The sequence below is a fragment of the Alligator mississippiensis genome, chromosome 11 (assembly GCF_030867095.1).
Source record: "Alligator mississippiensis isolate rAllMis1 chromosome 11, rAllMis1, whole genome shotgun sequence".
Classification (NCBI taxonomy): Eukaryota; Metazoa; Chordata; order Crocodylia; family Alligatoridae; genus Alligator; species Alligator mississippiensis.
Genome location: NC_081834.1, coordinates 51,202,507 through 51,217,417, shown reverse-complemented (window position 1 = coordinate 51,217,417; position 14,911 = coordinate 51,202,507). Strand labels below are relative to the sequence as shown.

The 14,911-nt window shown below is 58.3% G+C and overlaps 1 protein-coding gene across 2 annotated transcripts; it reads right to left on the bottom strand.

Moving 5' to 3' along the window:
- Positions 1 to 738: 738 nt before the first annotated feature.
- On the bottom strand, positions 739 to 13,552 carry LOC132244085 (uncharacterized). 2 transcript variants are annotated; one of them, XM_059715057.1, is made up of 16 exons: positions 13,436 to 13,552; positions 12,097 to 12,204; positions 8,242 to 8,328; positions 7,344 to 7,951; positions 6,286 to 6,809; positions 5,829 to 5,947; positions 5,402 to 5,530; positions 4,920 to 4,999; positions 4,665 to 4,767; positions 4,470 to 4,556; positions 4,156 to 4,263; positions 3,579 to 3,714; positions 3,371 to 3,465; positions 2,991 to 3,143; positions 1,988 to 2,151; positions 739 to 1,383 (listed from the first exon to the last, which is right to left on the bottom strand). In XM_059715057.1, the coding sequence occupies exons 5-16, from the start codon at positions 6,806 to 6,808 to the stop codon at positions 1,371 to 1,373; spliced, it is 1,710 nt and encodes a 569-aa protein (XP_059571040.1). In that variant the 5' UTR covers position 6,809; positions 7,344 to 7,951; positions 8,242 to 8,328; positions 12,097 to 12,204; positions 13,436 to 13,552; the 3' UTR covers positions 739 to 1,370. The 2 variants fall into 2 exon arrangements, with proteins under 2 accessions (XP_059571040.1, XP_059571041.1); XM_059715058.1 differs by lacking the exons at positions 12,097 to 12,204; positions 13,436 to 13,552 and adding an exon at positions 8,836 to 8,900 and having other exon boundaries at positions 7,344 to 8,328.
- Positions 13,553 to 14,911: the final 1,359 nt, after the last annotated feature.

The window sequence follows — 14,911 nt, the reverse complement described above, 5'->3', positions numbered from 1 at the left end:
GGTGTCGGGGCACAGCTGTGATACACTGCTCGCGTGCCCCAGGCCGGGGTGTGCAGGCAACAGACTGTGGCTCTGTCCTAGCTCTGAACCATGCTGTCATCACTGTAAGATCCCAACCCTGGCCCTGGAGCAGTTCCCCATCCAGGAGCATGCCCTGCCAGCATTGCCGGGGCTGGTCTCTAGAGAAATCCTGGCCCCGTGCTGTCACAGCCCCAGCCCCAGCGCTGCTCCAGGGAAATCGGATGCAATGATGTGGGCAGGAGCTGCTGGGAAATGGAGTCTGGCCACTGGCCAGATCCACCAATTTGCCCACCCCAGCTCTACATGGAGAGAAGCTAAACAGGAGACGCATACATCCCAACAGGGACATATTTCTGGGTCTTTCACATCAGACCTGGGAGCCCTGAGCACCAAAGCCATCTTTCTGCTGACGTGCTGGCCCCGCTCTTTGTCATCTTTCCTGGGGCCTTGACATCAACCCCAACTTCAAGTGGAGAAAGAGTTTTGCTTTGAAAGCTTCTTGAACCATGTACCTGACCACAATGGCCCTTTCCAATAAAACAGTACTAGATATTTTGTAATCAGCTCTACCTTGACACCCTGAGCTAAAAACACCAGGTTTCTTCGGTGGGCTGGGGAACCCATGTTTTCCATAAGGGTAGATCATGTTTGCATCTTTCTTTCTTTGCAGGTCATGAATTTGTATTAGAAGCAGGAAGAGGAGATCAACAACAACACTTATTAGAAAAGAAAATTTGATATTAAATTTATTAGTCTAAAACTACTCTTAACTCCTACGCACTCATTCTACTCGGTGCCTGTGGTTCATTGTCTCTCCCTGCACGGCCTTCGAAGGATTATCCCTTCAGGGGGGAGCGCTAAGGCAGGCTGCTAACACAACAGATGCTGCAATGGACTGACTTTGCCCCGGTGCCTCAGAGGAAGGCGAAAAACCCCCAGATGATACTTCCACAGGTGAGGGGGAAAAAATTCCTTCCTGGCCCCAAATGGCGACCGGCAAAAGCCCTGAGGCAGGGGGTAACAAAATGCCACCCGCACAACACGAGCGTCCTCCATTAGGCAACCTGGGGACCACGAGCGCATGGTGTCTGTGCTTTCGCGACCCTTGGCGTGGCAGGGCTGACGGATGAAGTTGTCGAACCCTTCACCCACGAGGGGCTTCTCAGGCTGCGTCTTTGGGGACAAGCTGAAGTCTAGGGAGGACCGCTGTGAGCGGGTGGATCTGCTCAGTCGGTGACTCTCGTGCGGTGGCTTCGGCACTGTTGCAGGATCTCTACACAGCCGCCAGGCTCCTGGTGAGGTGCTAGATGTCCTCATCGCTCATGGAGGGGCTCTCGTGCTCCTGATGGTTAGGAGCTCTCTCTGCACAGTGCACGAAAAGGGAGCAAATGTTAAATATGGACATGGTCACACTGACACAAGGCCCTGCTCCGAGGAAACGGGGACTGAAAGCTTTCCCAGGACACAGAGACCACAATATTTGAATGAGGGAAAACAAAATAGTCCCCCCTTAGCTTTCGACATGGAAGCAGCTGAACACCTTCAGGCATCACAGCCCAACCAGATCTGAGCTGAGCTAGAAGCGCAGCACGGAAAACCCCAGCCGTGGACAGGTGGACAGGTGGACGCGCGGGGAAGCAGCCTCCAGCCTGTCCTGGGGTTGTTTAGTGACTTGGGGGAGCTCCTTTGAGAAAGAGGGCGACACCTGCACCAGGCAGGTCCATCCACAGCCCCGGGGAGGGACGAGATTTGTGCACAGGCAGCAGGGCACGAGGCAAAGGATCCTGGCAGAGGCGGGAGGCAAGAGGATGGCCCACGGAGGATGGGCGGTAGGACAGGACTCGCCAGGGGCAGAGCAGACAAGTCCCCGCACATGGCAGGGAGCAGGTTTGGGTTAGTGGTGCGAGCCTCCCCCTCTCCCCCCACAAGACCTGCTTCCCCAGAGGCCCAGGGCACAGCACAGTACCTGCAGGAGGACCCGGGGGGCTGCTGGAGGGAGGAGAGGAGAGGAGAGGAGAGGGGGCCGGAGGAGCAGGCCAGCAGGCTGTGTCCTTGCAGCTCCTTGGGCAGCTCATGGCAGCACTTCATGAGGACCAGCTTCCTCACGATCCTGCCAGGGACTTCTTCCTCCTGCAGGGGCACAAGAGCCAGTCTGAGCCTCTGCTGCCCACATGAAGGACGGGGATGGTGGGACGGGTCAAGCCCCGGGACCCAACCTCCAAGACAGACTCTTCTCGGACCCCCCAGAGACCCCAGCCCAGTTCCCAGCCCACGGCAGCCGGAGCTACTGCCCCACTCCCCACCCACCTCCCTGGCCCCTCCTCACCATGTGCCCACGTGGGGAAGCCAAGACCCCACTCCAGCCTCCCCCACAACCCCAGCCAGCACTCGGCACATGAGGGCAGGGACTGGGCTGCAAGCAAGGGGTGTTGGCAGCAGCCCAGTGAAATGGGGGCAGGTTCCTGCAGGGACGTTTGTCTGAGAGTCGTGGGGAAGGCAGGGGGTGGCAGCTGGGGAGAAGGGGGCACATGGCCAGTGCTGACTAGCTGAATACTCTGCTCTCCCTAGGGCAAGCACAGACCCAGGGGCAGCAGGGGAAATGCCCCCCAGCCTGTGATCCCAGGGCCCAGCCTTTCCATCTCTGCAGACAAATCCATCTTCAGCCTGCCCCCCGAGATTGGCCTGGCTCTGAGGAGGTGGAGGGGCAGGCCCATGGGCACGTCTGGGCCTTGGAGCAAGCTTCAGCCTCTGCTGATGTGACCTGGCGGTCACCATATCTTGGACTTTCTATACAGAGCTCACGGATTCAGTTCACCTACATGGTACAAATCAACCCTGCCCTGTGCTACAGCTCACGCTCCCATAGCTAATGACCTCTCTCCACCCCTTGCGATGGGGGAGAGCGATAAGACATGGCACAGAGGCGAGGGGCCCTTTCTCAGTCCCCTGCACCTGAGGCACCTGCTAACCTTGTCCCCGATCAGGAGGCTGGTCTCCCCCAGGATGGCATAGAGGAAGAGTAGCGCAGGTGTTTTAACGTGCATCCGCCCATGATGAATTGCCAGAATGGTCCGCTGCAGGAATGATCTCTTTTGCTCCTCGGACAAGATCTCTCTCAGCACCTGAAAGCAAGAGGGCGCAAGGCTTGGTGCATCTCAGAGCCAGGCTCCATCTCTGGGACCTGGGACCATGTCGCTCTGCACATTGCATGGCTCTACCCCGCCGCAGGAAGATCTCTGCAAGCTGGAGAGAAGCAGCAGACCTTTCTCCACAGCCCAGCACACAGCCAGGCCAAAGAGACACAAGTCCAGCCCTGCAGCTTGGCAAGCACTGGGCGCAGCATCCTCACCTCTCCGACTCTTGCCAGGTCCCTGTAACACTGGACCTGGCTCGGCTCCAGAGGGCACTCGCCGAACATCTCGTCCGCCCCTCGCATGTCTCGGCCTGTGACAAGTGGAGACATGAGGGTCTTAGCTGTCATCCTAGCTTTGGATCAGGGTTTGCGGGGGCGGGCATCATTTCCATCGTGGTCCAGCGCTTTGGACGGGTCTCCTTACCCCTCTGGTGCAGGAGGATTCGAGTGAGCCAGTACAAACTCTCCACGGCGTCGCAGCCGATGGTCTCCTCTGGGTCACTGATGGACAGACCCAGGCGCGCTGCCATGTCCCCCACCTCAGGCACGTCAGGGGAGCCCTAAGCAGAGGCAGAGGGGGGGGGGTCCATGCCTGTCCTACCTTCCCAAACCTGCAGGTTCCCCAAGGCCATCTCCCTCACTCCATCTCCCCCACCCACCATCACAAAGCAGGAGGGGGCCAGAGATCATGGCGCCAGGGCATGAAATCCTTCTGTTCCCACAGGAACCTGGAGCCGGGGCACCGGGTCAGCACCCCAGCATGATTCCCTGTGCCTGCTGCTCCGGGGCTACAAAGGTCCCAGGACCCCGGGGGGTGGGGGGTAGGCCAGTGCGCCCAGGGCAGGCCATGGAAAAGAGACCCAAAGAGGAGAGCTGGGGTGCACCGATGAGACAGAAGCAGAGCCCTGGAGTGAAGCTCAGGTCCCAGCTCTGACTCCTCTCTCCCAGGAGGGTCCTGACAACGGCAGGGGACCAGGGCACTGGGCTCGGGGCTCACTGACCTCAAAGTGTGGGAGCAGGAGGGCAGCAAAGGACATGAGGGTGGTGCTTGCCCTCATGCCCAGGGCTCGGTGCTGGGCATCCACCGCCTCCATCCAGAATGTGAATTGCTGCGGGAGGAAGACATCAAGATCAGCGGGCACATGCCCCTGCTGTACAGACCAGCCGTGTCTGCTGACTCCTCCTCGGGGCCGAGGCTTGGAGCTGGGCCTTCATCCCCTGCCTTACAGCTCCAAAGGCATTGAGAGAGGCTCGTGCAGGTCACGGGGCTGCAGGCCACCCCTCCCCGAGCCCAGCCCCTCTCTATCCTGCTCACCTCCCACAAGAAATTCAGCCTGTCCAGGCTGGGGGCGCTGGACAGCAGGCACCACAGCAGGCCCTCCAGGTTGCCCATGTGCATCCTCTGCATGACCAGAAAGGGGAGGGAGAGCCCAGGGTCAGCGCCAGGCAACTTGTGCCCGCACCTGCCAGGGGCTGGCTTGTGGGACAGGGCAGGGGCAGAGGGACCTACCGGGTTGCTGATGTTGTTGCGCCCTATGGCCCCAAAAGTCTTGGATGCTGCAGCTCGCAGGAGGCGGGACTGCAGGAAGGGGTCCAGGCACATCTCCAGGTCGCTGTCAGGAGAGAGGAGCCTGTGTGACGCTGAGCTGTGCGGGGCGGGGGTGCCACTGGGGTTGGCAGGAAGAGCCAGGAAACCTGGGCCTGAGCAGCGGGGATCCCGCTGGCCCATGGCAGAGCTAGGCCAGTCGGGCAGAGGTCCTGGTACCTGAGGCACCAGATGGCAGCTATGATGTCTGGGATGGTGTTTCCTAGATATTCTTCCCTGGGGACATCCTCCATCAGCTCCTGCGAGACCCAAAGGGAAGGGCGAGGTTATGGCCCCACAGGCCACAGCCCCGTCCCACACGGGAGACCACCCGGTGCTGCAGGCACAGGCACCAGGATCCGCCCATTGGGGTGCCTCACACATCCCCCTGCCCCCCACCCACTGGGCTGGTCCTCCCCCTCGCATGGCCACTCAGACATGTCACTCGAACCATCCCCTTGCTCCCTGATCAAGCCCTCCTCTGCCCTCCGCACACACCATTCCCCCCGGCCTGTCCCAGGATTTCCCGTCTCTGCTGCCCACCAGCGCGCCTGCCCTTCTCTCCCCGGTCCAGCTCCATCTCTCCCCTCCACCCTGGACTCAAGAAACTCTTCCCCTCTCTTCCCCTTTCCCCAAACCATGCCGTGCTACCTCCTACTCACCACGATCTTGTCTGGCATGGACGCTTTCCACCCCTGCAGCTCCACTGCCTCGTGTCCCCTCTGCTGCATGGCTGCCTGCAGGGTGAGGAGCTCCTGCAGCAGGCACTGCCCATCCTTCCTGTGCTGCATCTACCAGGAGCGGGACCAGGGTAAAGGGAGGCTCTGAGCCAGGGACCTCCCTGTCCTCCCCAAATCCGCTGTGGGGCTCAGGTCTCTTGGGACCCCCACGGTGCTGACATGAGTCTCCCCCTGGGCAGGTGCAGGGAGGAGCATGGCAGTGTCTGTGGCGGGAGGGCACCCAGGTGGGGCTTCACAAAGACACCCACCTCGAGCACTGCCCGCGGGTGCAGAGCGTCTCTGCTTGTCATCTCCGGTCAGCAGGATGGGCTCCCCAGGGAGGGAACAGAGGACTGAGCAGGTTTCCTACCTTCCTGCGTTCCTGGAGGCGCTGGGTGACACTTAGCACAGCTCCCTCCTGCGTCCCCTGATCTTCCTTCTCCTGCTCTTCCTCATCCTGCACCTTCTTTATGGCCGGACTGGGAATCACTGCAGCAGGAAGGAAAGTGGGGCGGGTGAGTCCTTTGCCCCCCAGAGTAAGAAACGTGAGCTGTGGGGGGCAGAGATGGAGTCGCGCTCCCTTCGCCAGCTGAGAGCAGACTGGAGTGTCCCTGCTGTCCTGGGAGGTCCCTGTCCCCACCACAAGCGACTCTGCCTCCTCCTTCACCCACCCCCACCAAGGCCACCCCTGCGCAGGGACCTGGAGGTCATGCAGCTCAGCCCCCTCGCCTTGGCCAGGATCCCCCTGCCCAGCCCTGCGCAGGGTCTGACTTGCCCCCTGGAGCGAATGGCCCTGAGACTTGGTGGCCCCCAGCGCGTCTCCTCACCGGTGTGGCTGGCGCCAGGGGCCGGGGGGCTCGCGGACCCCAGGGAGCTGTGCGAGTCCGCCGAGGAGGAGCTGCAGCTCAGGCTGGGGCTGGGGCTGGTGCAGGATGGGCTCAGCTCCTGCCCCAGGGAGGCTGGGCCCTCCTCCGCGCCTCTGCAGGGGGCTGCCTGCGCATGCGGGGCTGCAGGGCCGGGCTCCAGGCTGCTCGGTGCCCTGGGCGGCAGGCTGCACGGCTCTTCTGCCCGGCGCTCCTCTCCTCCGGGCTCCCGCCTGCCCGGGCGCACCCAGGGCCACCTCCACTTGCACCTGGAGGTGGTGGGCTGCTTCAAAGGATCTTTGGCGCTGGGAAGTACTGGTTTTTTATGCCAGCACATGGAGCACAGCCACGTCCTCGCCTGGATGGGCCCCTCCTCTTCACGGCTGGGGGGGCCCAGATGTTCCTGCCCAGGCCCCCTGCTGTGATCTTCTGGCACAAAGCCCACCTTGGCGGTCCTCCTCCTCAGCACCCGCCTCAGCCTGTCCATCCTGGCACCGAGCAGGAGCAGTCATCAGCTGGCCTTCAAGGCACCCCTGCACACACACGTCTCCCCCGACCCTCCTGCTCTCCAGGAGACAGGCAGGTGTGCCCTGTATTTCCCCCATGACACCAGTATCCTTATCACTTGGGGATCATGGACAGGAAAAGCCCTGGGCTCGGGGTGAATGACCGGCAGGCAGCTGGTTTGGACACAGCTCCCTGCTGCTGCCCCCACCTCTGGCTCCATGTGACTGGCTGTGGGCTGAAGCCCCTGGGAGTCCAGGCAGAGGAGGCCAGGGGCCCCTTCCCTGCGACCCGTGATGCCCATCAGCGCCACAGCTTCGGGCTCCCTGCCCACTCCGGCTGGGCGGCACTGGCTGAGCTGGGAGGGGTGGGAGCTTCTGTACCTGGGGATGTTTCCAACCCCATGGAGCTGGTGGGAGAGAGCATCGGGGCCGCGGTCACCACCTTGGAGCGGGGTGGATTTTCCTCCCCTTTCTGCAGTCGTCTGCACAGACATGGGAAAACCGCTGGCCCCTCACCTGCCCGGGGGGATGGAGTGCTGCTGGGCAGGTGCTCAAAGGCCCTCGAGATGCCGCGCACTCCTCCCTCTGGTCCGCTACCGAGGCCTCCTGCCTCGCCTCGGGGGAATGTCCCTCGCCGCCTGGATCCGCAGTCACTGCCTTCCCAAGGCGATAACGCCTGCCCCTGAAAGGGACTATAGCATCCACTATGAAGCGATCTTCTTGTATAATCTCTTCCCCTATAACAGATCTGCACCGCTCCTGCCTCCCACCCCTTTCCCTCTCTTGTTCTGTCCCCTCCAGGAGTCCTGTCCCCCCAGACCTTCCCTTTCAGGCCCTTCTCGGCCATTAAAGGAAACTCTGGCTGCCTTCTGGCACTTCTTTTCCACACCAGGACTGCTATTTCCTTCTCCCTGGCCCTTGTCTTCATGCCTTTCACGATGCAGGAGAGCCCGACTCCCCTGCTCTGCAGAAACAAAAACCATGGCCCTCAATATAATGGAAGAGGAACCAGTGTTTTAATCGACACTGGCTGTGCACTGCACTCCAGCCATCCTGGCAGGGACAGCAACCTGGGCCCGGGACTGGTTTTGAAGCCTTCTGACACCCGTGCAGGAGAAGATGGTCTAAGGAGGCGATAAAAGACACACAAGGTTAGAGCGCAAACATTTCTTATCTCGGCCTCGGCAGGGGGTGTCCTGCAGAGCCTGCCCGGCTCCTGCCTCCTGCACACCGAGCTGGCAGGGAGCATTACTCAGCCCCTCGCTCCAAAGGCAGGGTCTTGTCGGCTCCGTCTCCTTCTGCACTTTTTTCCGAACACAGGCACAAGCCTGGAAGCAGAAGAGACCCTCACTCCCCTCCCAGATCTCCCGCTGCCGCAGCCTCCAGCAGCACTGCCTGAGGACCTCGTCCTTACCTGCTCACTCCTGGGTGAGAGATCCAAGAGCGAGATCCTCCCCGACCTTGGCTCTCCCGTCGCTCTCCAGACGATGCGTGTCGATCACTGCAAGAAAGAAGATGGAAATTTAAATTTGCAGAAAATACTTGTGCCCCTGGACTGTCATTTCAACAACAAAATGAATCCTCAGGCGTTGGAAGTGATGTGGGTTTGTGCTCCAATTCTGTGCTTCTTGAAAAGAGGGGAGACCCCACGTCTAGGTGCCTGCGGTGCGGTCACTCAGCTGGGCACGGCTCCGCTTCCTCGCTCCGGGCTTTACACAGGAACAAACCAGCCCCGAGAAAGGCACTGACCAGATGCCCACTGTTGACAACCTGCAGGATCGGGCTCCACTGCCCTTCCCGGTGCCATTTCTGGTGGGGCTGGTGCAAATGTCACCCCGTTGGGCTGCGTCCCCCTGGCACACCTCGTCATGGGGCAGGAGGGTGCCGGCCTCGTGACTCTTTGACGTCTGGCTCTAACACCCCCCTGGGGCAAGAGGCCTCGTCTCAACACCCATGTTGCCCTCAGCCAGGGGCAGAATGGGGGCAGCGGTCTCCGCAGCCGACTTACCCGTCTGTGCAGACCCCGGGCGCCCGGCAGCACCGCTCCAGCCTCCGCCGGCAACTGCCCGGAATCCCGCGGTGCTGCGATGGTACGAACACTGCCGCGGCAACGCCCGGGGACCAGCTCCATCGCCCCCCACCCCGCACCCAGCACCGCAGCCCCCAAACAGCACCCCACGTCCAGCCTGGAGAGCTGGCGCTGCCTGAACCCCACTGGACACCAGAAACCCTTCCACCCCCAACGTCTGACCCCATGGCTAAGAGCCCTCCCGCCCCAGCCCCCATGTGGGGTGCCCCAAGCTCCATCCCATTTACTACTATCACCGACTGCCGTACTCGCCTGTGCCCCAAACACAGTGCCCAGAGTCCTACCACATAAAGCAGAAAGGCAGCTCCATCCCTGCCCATTCCCTAACCCTAATCCTTACCCTCAACGGAGCTGGAACAGCCCAATGCCAGGCCGCAGGAAGGGACCACGAGCAGCCTGACCACAGGCACTACATTGAAGTGCCTGAAACCCACAGCCCTAAGTTGAGTCAGGAGATCCTTAGCTGCCTCAATCCACGGTGGAGTCAGAGGAACCATCAAACCCGCACGCCTGACCCCATCTCTGGGAGTCCTCCCACCCACAGCCCTGGACGGGTGCTCCCCGGCTCCATCCCACTCGCTACGAACATGGACTGCCCGAAACATAGCTTCGACAGCCCTGCCGCCCCAACTGCACAGACGGCTCGAGTCCTTGCCTGCTCTCTCCTGCGACCCGTAGCCCTAGCTCAGGCTGCTGAAGTCCTAGGTGCTACCCCTGTGTAGACATGAAAACTGCTTTAGCCTGGGGAGGGGTAGCAATCCTGGGCCAGCACTGTGGAGATCAAGATGGGCAGCAAAACTGTTGGAGAAGCAGGGCCTGTTAGCTGCCCCCTAAGTGACATGCTGGGGTCACAGAGAAAGATTAACAAAGCAAGTCTCTTGGTATCTGAGAGCCCGATCTCTTGCCTTGGTGAGTCTTGAGCCAGACCCTCAAGTGTTCACCTTCTACACTCAGCTGAGGAGCCAAGGCATGAACAAGCCCCACAGACTCAATCCTTTAAGAAAGGAAGCATTTTCCGGTTGTGTTGAGTGTCTATGAGGTGGGCAGGACGCAGACACTATGTTAACTGTGTTGTATGTATTTTGCTGAGTGAAAGCTTCAGTTCCCAGGGACTTTGTTGTCAACACTGATTCACTGATGTGTTGCCAGTTCCTCTTTCCCACATCTGTGCACATGTGGACGCACCAGCTCACCTTCCCTCTGTGGCCCCATAAGATAGAGTTGCTTAGTGCTGAGCTGATTGATGTACTAAAAGCCAAAAGATCAGCTGTGCTGAGCTGAGTAGGTGCCCAAATATTTGCCTATTGTTGCAGGAACAGAATCCACTAGATGGTGCCATAAGACTCTAGTTGTGATGCACCACAAGGCTAGGGATGGGGTGCTTGGCAACGAGTATATACAGAGATGGTTAGTAATGAAGTGGAAAAAGGAAATGGGAAGTTGTCCTCCCAGCACCAACAGCACAAGAAGAAATGGGGGGCGCGGGGGAAGCAGAGGAAGAGCGGAAAAGCCAAAGGTCCTTGTGGCAGCATGAGTGCAATGGCCAGGAGTCAGGAAAACCTTGAACATGAGGACTGAGAGAGGACACTCTCATGGACCCAGAGGAACAGATTTCCAGCTTCAGTTTTCACTGTGCAAAAATGAAGTTGATTTCCTCCATATGGGCACTTTTTACCACCTTTAAACTTTCCCCGAGCTTGATGAAGGGCGCATGAAACCAAAAGCTTGCAGAAAGACAATTTTTTGTTGTTGCAGTTTCTCAGTTGGTCTAATAAAAAGGTATCGCCTCTGAACCAAGAGCTCTAGATTTTTGCATTCACTTACCACAAGTGATTAGACCCCTTGAGTTCATTCCTGCATTGGTGCTGGAGCCTGAGGACCAGGGATGGCAGAGCAGTTACAGTGTCTTACAGATCCAGAAGCCAGAGTTCAATGCTTGTCCTGGACTCATGCCACAGGCCAAGTGGGTACCTGTTCATTTAGGCTGAGGAGCCAACAATGCCAGACATGATACTACCTACTTTGATTCTTTGTGTATGGTTAGCTACAAAACCTGGGGCACCTCGGCCCCACCAGCCCAATGGGTCACCGAGGCTCAGACACACCTATGACCGTTTTTCTCTGCAGGCGAGTCACTACTGGTCGTGGTGCTGCTGGCAGAAAATCGAGACCCAAATATTTCCCACCTCCCCTTTGCTCCTGGCATTGGGCTAGGAAGATGAAGTGGGTCAACTGTGTGAGGCATTGAACTGGGCTGGTACAGGGTGGACTCCAGGCTTGGTCAACCCCTGGCCTTGTTGGTAGTCCCTGCTCCTAATTGTGAGGTTAATGGGGAGAAGCTGCTCCTGGGACCAGGGTAGAGGAAACGGCTCCATGAAGGGATGGGGCAGAGGGGCCATTGGCCAGCACATGCTCACATCAGTCTGTGCTTAGTGAAGGAGGTTGGGATGGGCTTGGGGTGCTTCACTTGGAGCTGGTCCCCTCAGGTGCCTGCCCTGGCATGCATGTCTGGTGGGGCATGGAAGCATCGTCATGCTTGACCGTCACTGCTGAGCACAGCTGGAGCCACAGCACCTGGGTGCAAGCACCAGTCATGTCTGAGAATGCCCTGCAGGTCCCGAGTGCAATTTCTGTGTTACAACGTTTGCGGACATCGGGTCACATCACAATTATCAGCAGCTCTAGGATCCCACTCTCATGCATAGGCAGATGCTTGCTGGGCAAATGCCACCTTTGGAGACCTGGGAGCAAACCAGCAGAAAGCAGCCAAAGTGCCCAGAATAAATTAGCACATCAGATGTGCAGTCCAGCCCATCCCTGTGGGAGGATCCCAGGCTGAGCAGTCCTAGCATTGAGGAGGGAATTGCCAAATCTCCTCAGCACCACCGTTTTGCCCATTTAGCACCTCCTGCCAGCTTCAGAGGACAGGATTCGAGGTAAGCACCTCCCTTCCTCCCAGGCCTTATCCCTTCTCCCCTGCTTGCAGGCAACAGGACAAACACATTAACAGACTCCCGGCGCAGAGCTCCTCCCTCCTCACCTGTTTCCAGGTGAGCAGCACTGATCCCCCGGTGCTTAGCGCTCCTTTCCGAGCCCTGGACCAGAGCCCCCGTCCACCCTGTCCTGTCCCCTCTCGGAGGAGCTCTCCTCCCCCCACGCTCTTCTACCCTGTTTCATTACCTTTTGCACGGTGCTGCCAACAGAAGCAGAAAATGCCCAGGATAATCAGAATGGGCAGAATCACAGCCAGAGCCACCACCCAAGGGGAGCCCCGTGGGAAAAATTGATCTGCAAGAGAAAGGGTCATTCACTGGACAGCTCTAAGTGCGTAAATGCACAAGGCTTGGGAGCAGCAGTGACTTTCCCTGGGCCCCTCCTGATGGATTTCAGGTTGACGCGGCTCCTTTGTGCTTCACGCTTAGTATACTGGAAGCTCAAGCTCCAGCCCAGCTAATGCGACCACTGTCCTGCCCACTGACCCGAGGCAACAGAGCGGTAAATCCAGGAATAAACCAGACCCAGCAGCACAACCCCTGGGTGCAGAAACCTCTGTGGGAAGAGACAGCAACCGCCCCTTCCTCAGGGCATCATGGGATCCTTATGGGAAGGAGCTGCATCATCCACAGGTCACCAAAGACAAATACTGTTCCTATAGTCACAGGCTGGAAGCTGAGCTCCGTGTCAGTGTGAGGTTGTCCTGTAGCTCCGTGTAACCCCCCGCCCCCCCCTCCCCATGCTGGGCAGCGCAGGCTGAACCCCGGGCACAGCCAGGTACTGAGGTGCTTGAGCACCACGAATAGAGCCCGCAGACACACTCTCCTACGGAGATGCAGGCACAGAGCGATGTCGGCCGGGGAGCCAAATCTCTAGCTTGTCCCCAAGGCTCTGCAGGCAGTTTCTAGCTGGGCCCTCAGGGGATCCTGCTGCTGCTCTCTCACCCAGGAAGTGACTATTGGATCAATAGCAACTTCATCCTCACTCTTCTCCCAAGGGCTGTGTGGCAGGCCAGCAGCAGGTGCTCCTGCGCTGAGCCACCCGCCTCACTGTGCCCGACCACTTCCAGGCTCCAAGTGCCTCCCTGGGGGCGCCTCACATCTGGCCGACCCCCTTCTGGAGCACACCCGCTAGCCTGGGGTTAAATTGCTACCACGCAGGGAAGGGCTTGATTCTAGCTCTGCGTCCCCTGGGAAACACAGGTCTTGTAGCCCTTGTGGGTACTTGACTCACTTCAAGAACTTGGGGATGCTCTCCTCAGTCGGAAGCACAAGTAGTGGTCTTTCTTAGTCAGCCAAACCAAGGGGACCCAAGGCATAATCTAGACCCACTCCCAATAAGACTCCCACGCTAGGTACAAAGGAGAACTTTATTGGTTACAAGGGGTAGGGTTGGAATAGGGTACAGGGTTGGGCTATATGGGAGAAATCTCATAAAGCAAACTTGCATGTCCAGGTAGCCTTTGATCTCGCATCTGAGTTACTGCAAGCTATATATCTAGTTAGATCTCAGGTAGCTTACTTACTAGTATCCTCCAGAGGCAGGTGGAGATTCCCTCCGGAGGCAGGCATCTCATTGATCATGAGTTTTGAGAGAGAGCAAGTTTCAGATGGTCCACCTCTTCTCTCTCTCCGAGTCTTCCTCATGGCTGCTTCCCCCTCCTCCTGGGCAGTCCTTAACTTATATAGCCCTTCTGACCTTGTTTACCTGTCAGCCAACCAATTTGAAATACTTCATTGGTTGCCAGGCAGACAACCCCTCGCCCAGCCCAAGCCCCTCACCCAGGGATGTGATGCCAGTCACGTAGGCAGAGGGAGCAGGTTTCCCCCCTCCCTCAGGAATGTATCCAGCTCAGGTTAAACAAAGAGGTAGAGTAAGGTGTGCGTCCTCTGCTGGGCCCGTCCTAACCAAATCGTCAAAGAGCACAGTTTTGAGGAAGAAACAGAGGTGGCCTTCTGCCACATCCCTCCCCCTCCCCTCCACACTTTGAAAGCTCGGACACACGGCTTTACAGAGCTATGGAAACAAGCATGTTTCATTGGGAAGGGTCACCTTTTACACCTAAAGAGAGATTACACAACACATAAGACTGGTCATAGCAATAATACACCTAGAACATCCTAACCAAATTGTCACAGAGCTGAGTTTTTGGGGAGAAACAGAGGTGGTCTTCTGCCACAGGCTGTCGCAGGTGGGGCACGGGCCAAGTCCCGGAGGACTGGAAAAGGGCCAACGCGGTCCCCATATTCAAAAAGGGGAGGAAGGAGGACCTGGGCAACTATAGACCTGTCAGTCTCACCTCCATCCTTGGCAAAGTATTTGAAAAAATTATCAAGGCTTACATTTGTGACAGCCCGGCAGGACAAATTATGCTGAGGGGAAATCAGCACGGGTTCATTGCAGGCAGATCATGCCTGACCAATCTAGTTTCTTTTTATGACCAGGTTACGAAACACCTGGACACAGGAGGAGGGGTGGATGTTGTATACAAGAAATAATGGCCACAAGCTAGCAGAGAGCAGATTTAGACTGGACATTGGGAAGAACTTCTTCACAGTTCGAGTGGCCAAGGTCTGGAACGGGCTCCCAAGGGAGGTGGTGCTCTCCCCTACCCTGGGGGTCTTCAAGAGGAGGTTAGATATGCATCTAGCTGGGGTCATCTATACCCAGCACTCTTTCCTGCCTATGCAGGGGGTCGGACTCGATGATCTATTGACGTCCCTTCCAACCTTAACATCTATGAATCTTTGAATCTATGAATCTATGAGGTGAGGTGCCTTTGGTGCCCGAACATCACAGGCTCCCACTGCTCCGCTCAGCTCACACCAAGCACCTGACTCCTGTCCCAGCTGGGAGTGGCAGCAAGGCCTGGCTCCGTCGCAGCCCTGCTGGGCAGGTCGGAGCCGGCCAGGCATGAGGCGGACACTTCCAACCCCAGAATCTCTCCAGCTGAGGCAGAGGTTGCAGTAAAAAATACTCATGTTGTCAGAGCGGGTCGTGA

Coding starts and splice junctions, on each gene's coding strand:
- LOC132244085 (XM_059715057.1), bottom strand. CDS start 6,808: ATGGACAGGCTGAGGCGGGTGCTGAGGAGGAGGACCGCCAAGGTGGGC. Junction 3,715..4,155: donor TCCTGCTCCCACACTTTGAG/GTCAGTGAGCCC, acceptor GCCTCTGCTTAG/GGCTCCCCTGACGTGCCTGA. Junction 2,152..2,990: donor GCCTCCTGATCGGGGACAAG/GTTAGCAGGTGC, acceptor GTGCCCCTGCAG/GAGGAAGAAGTCCCTGGCAG.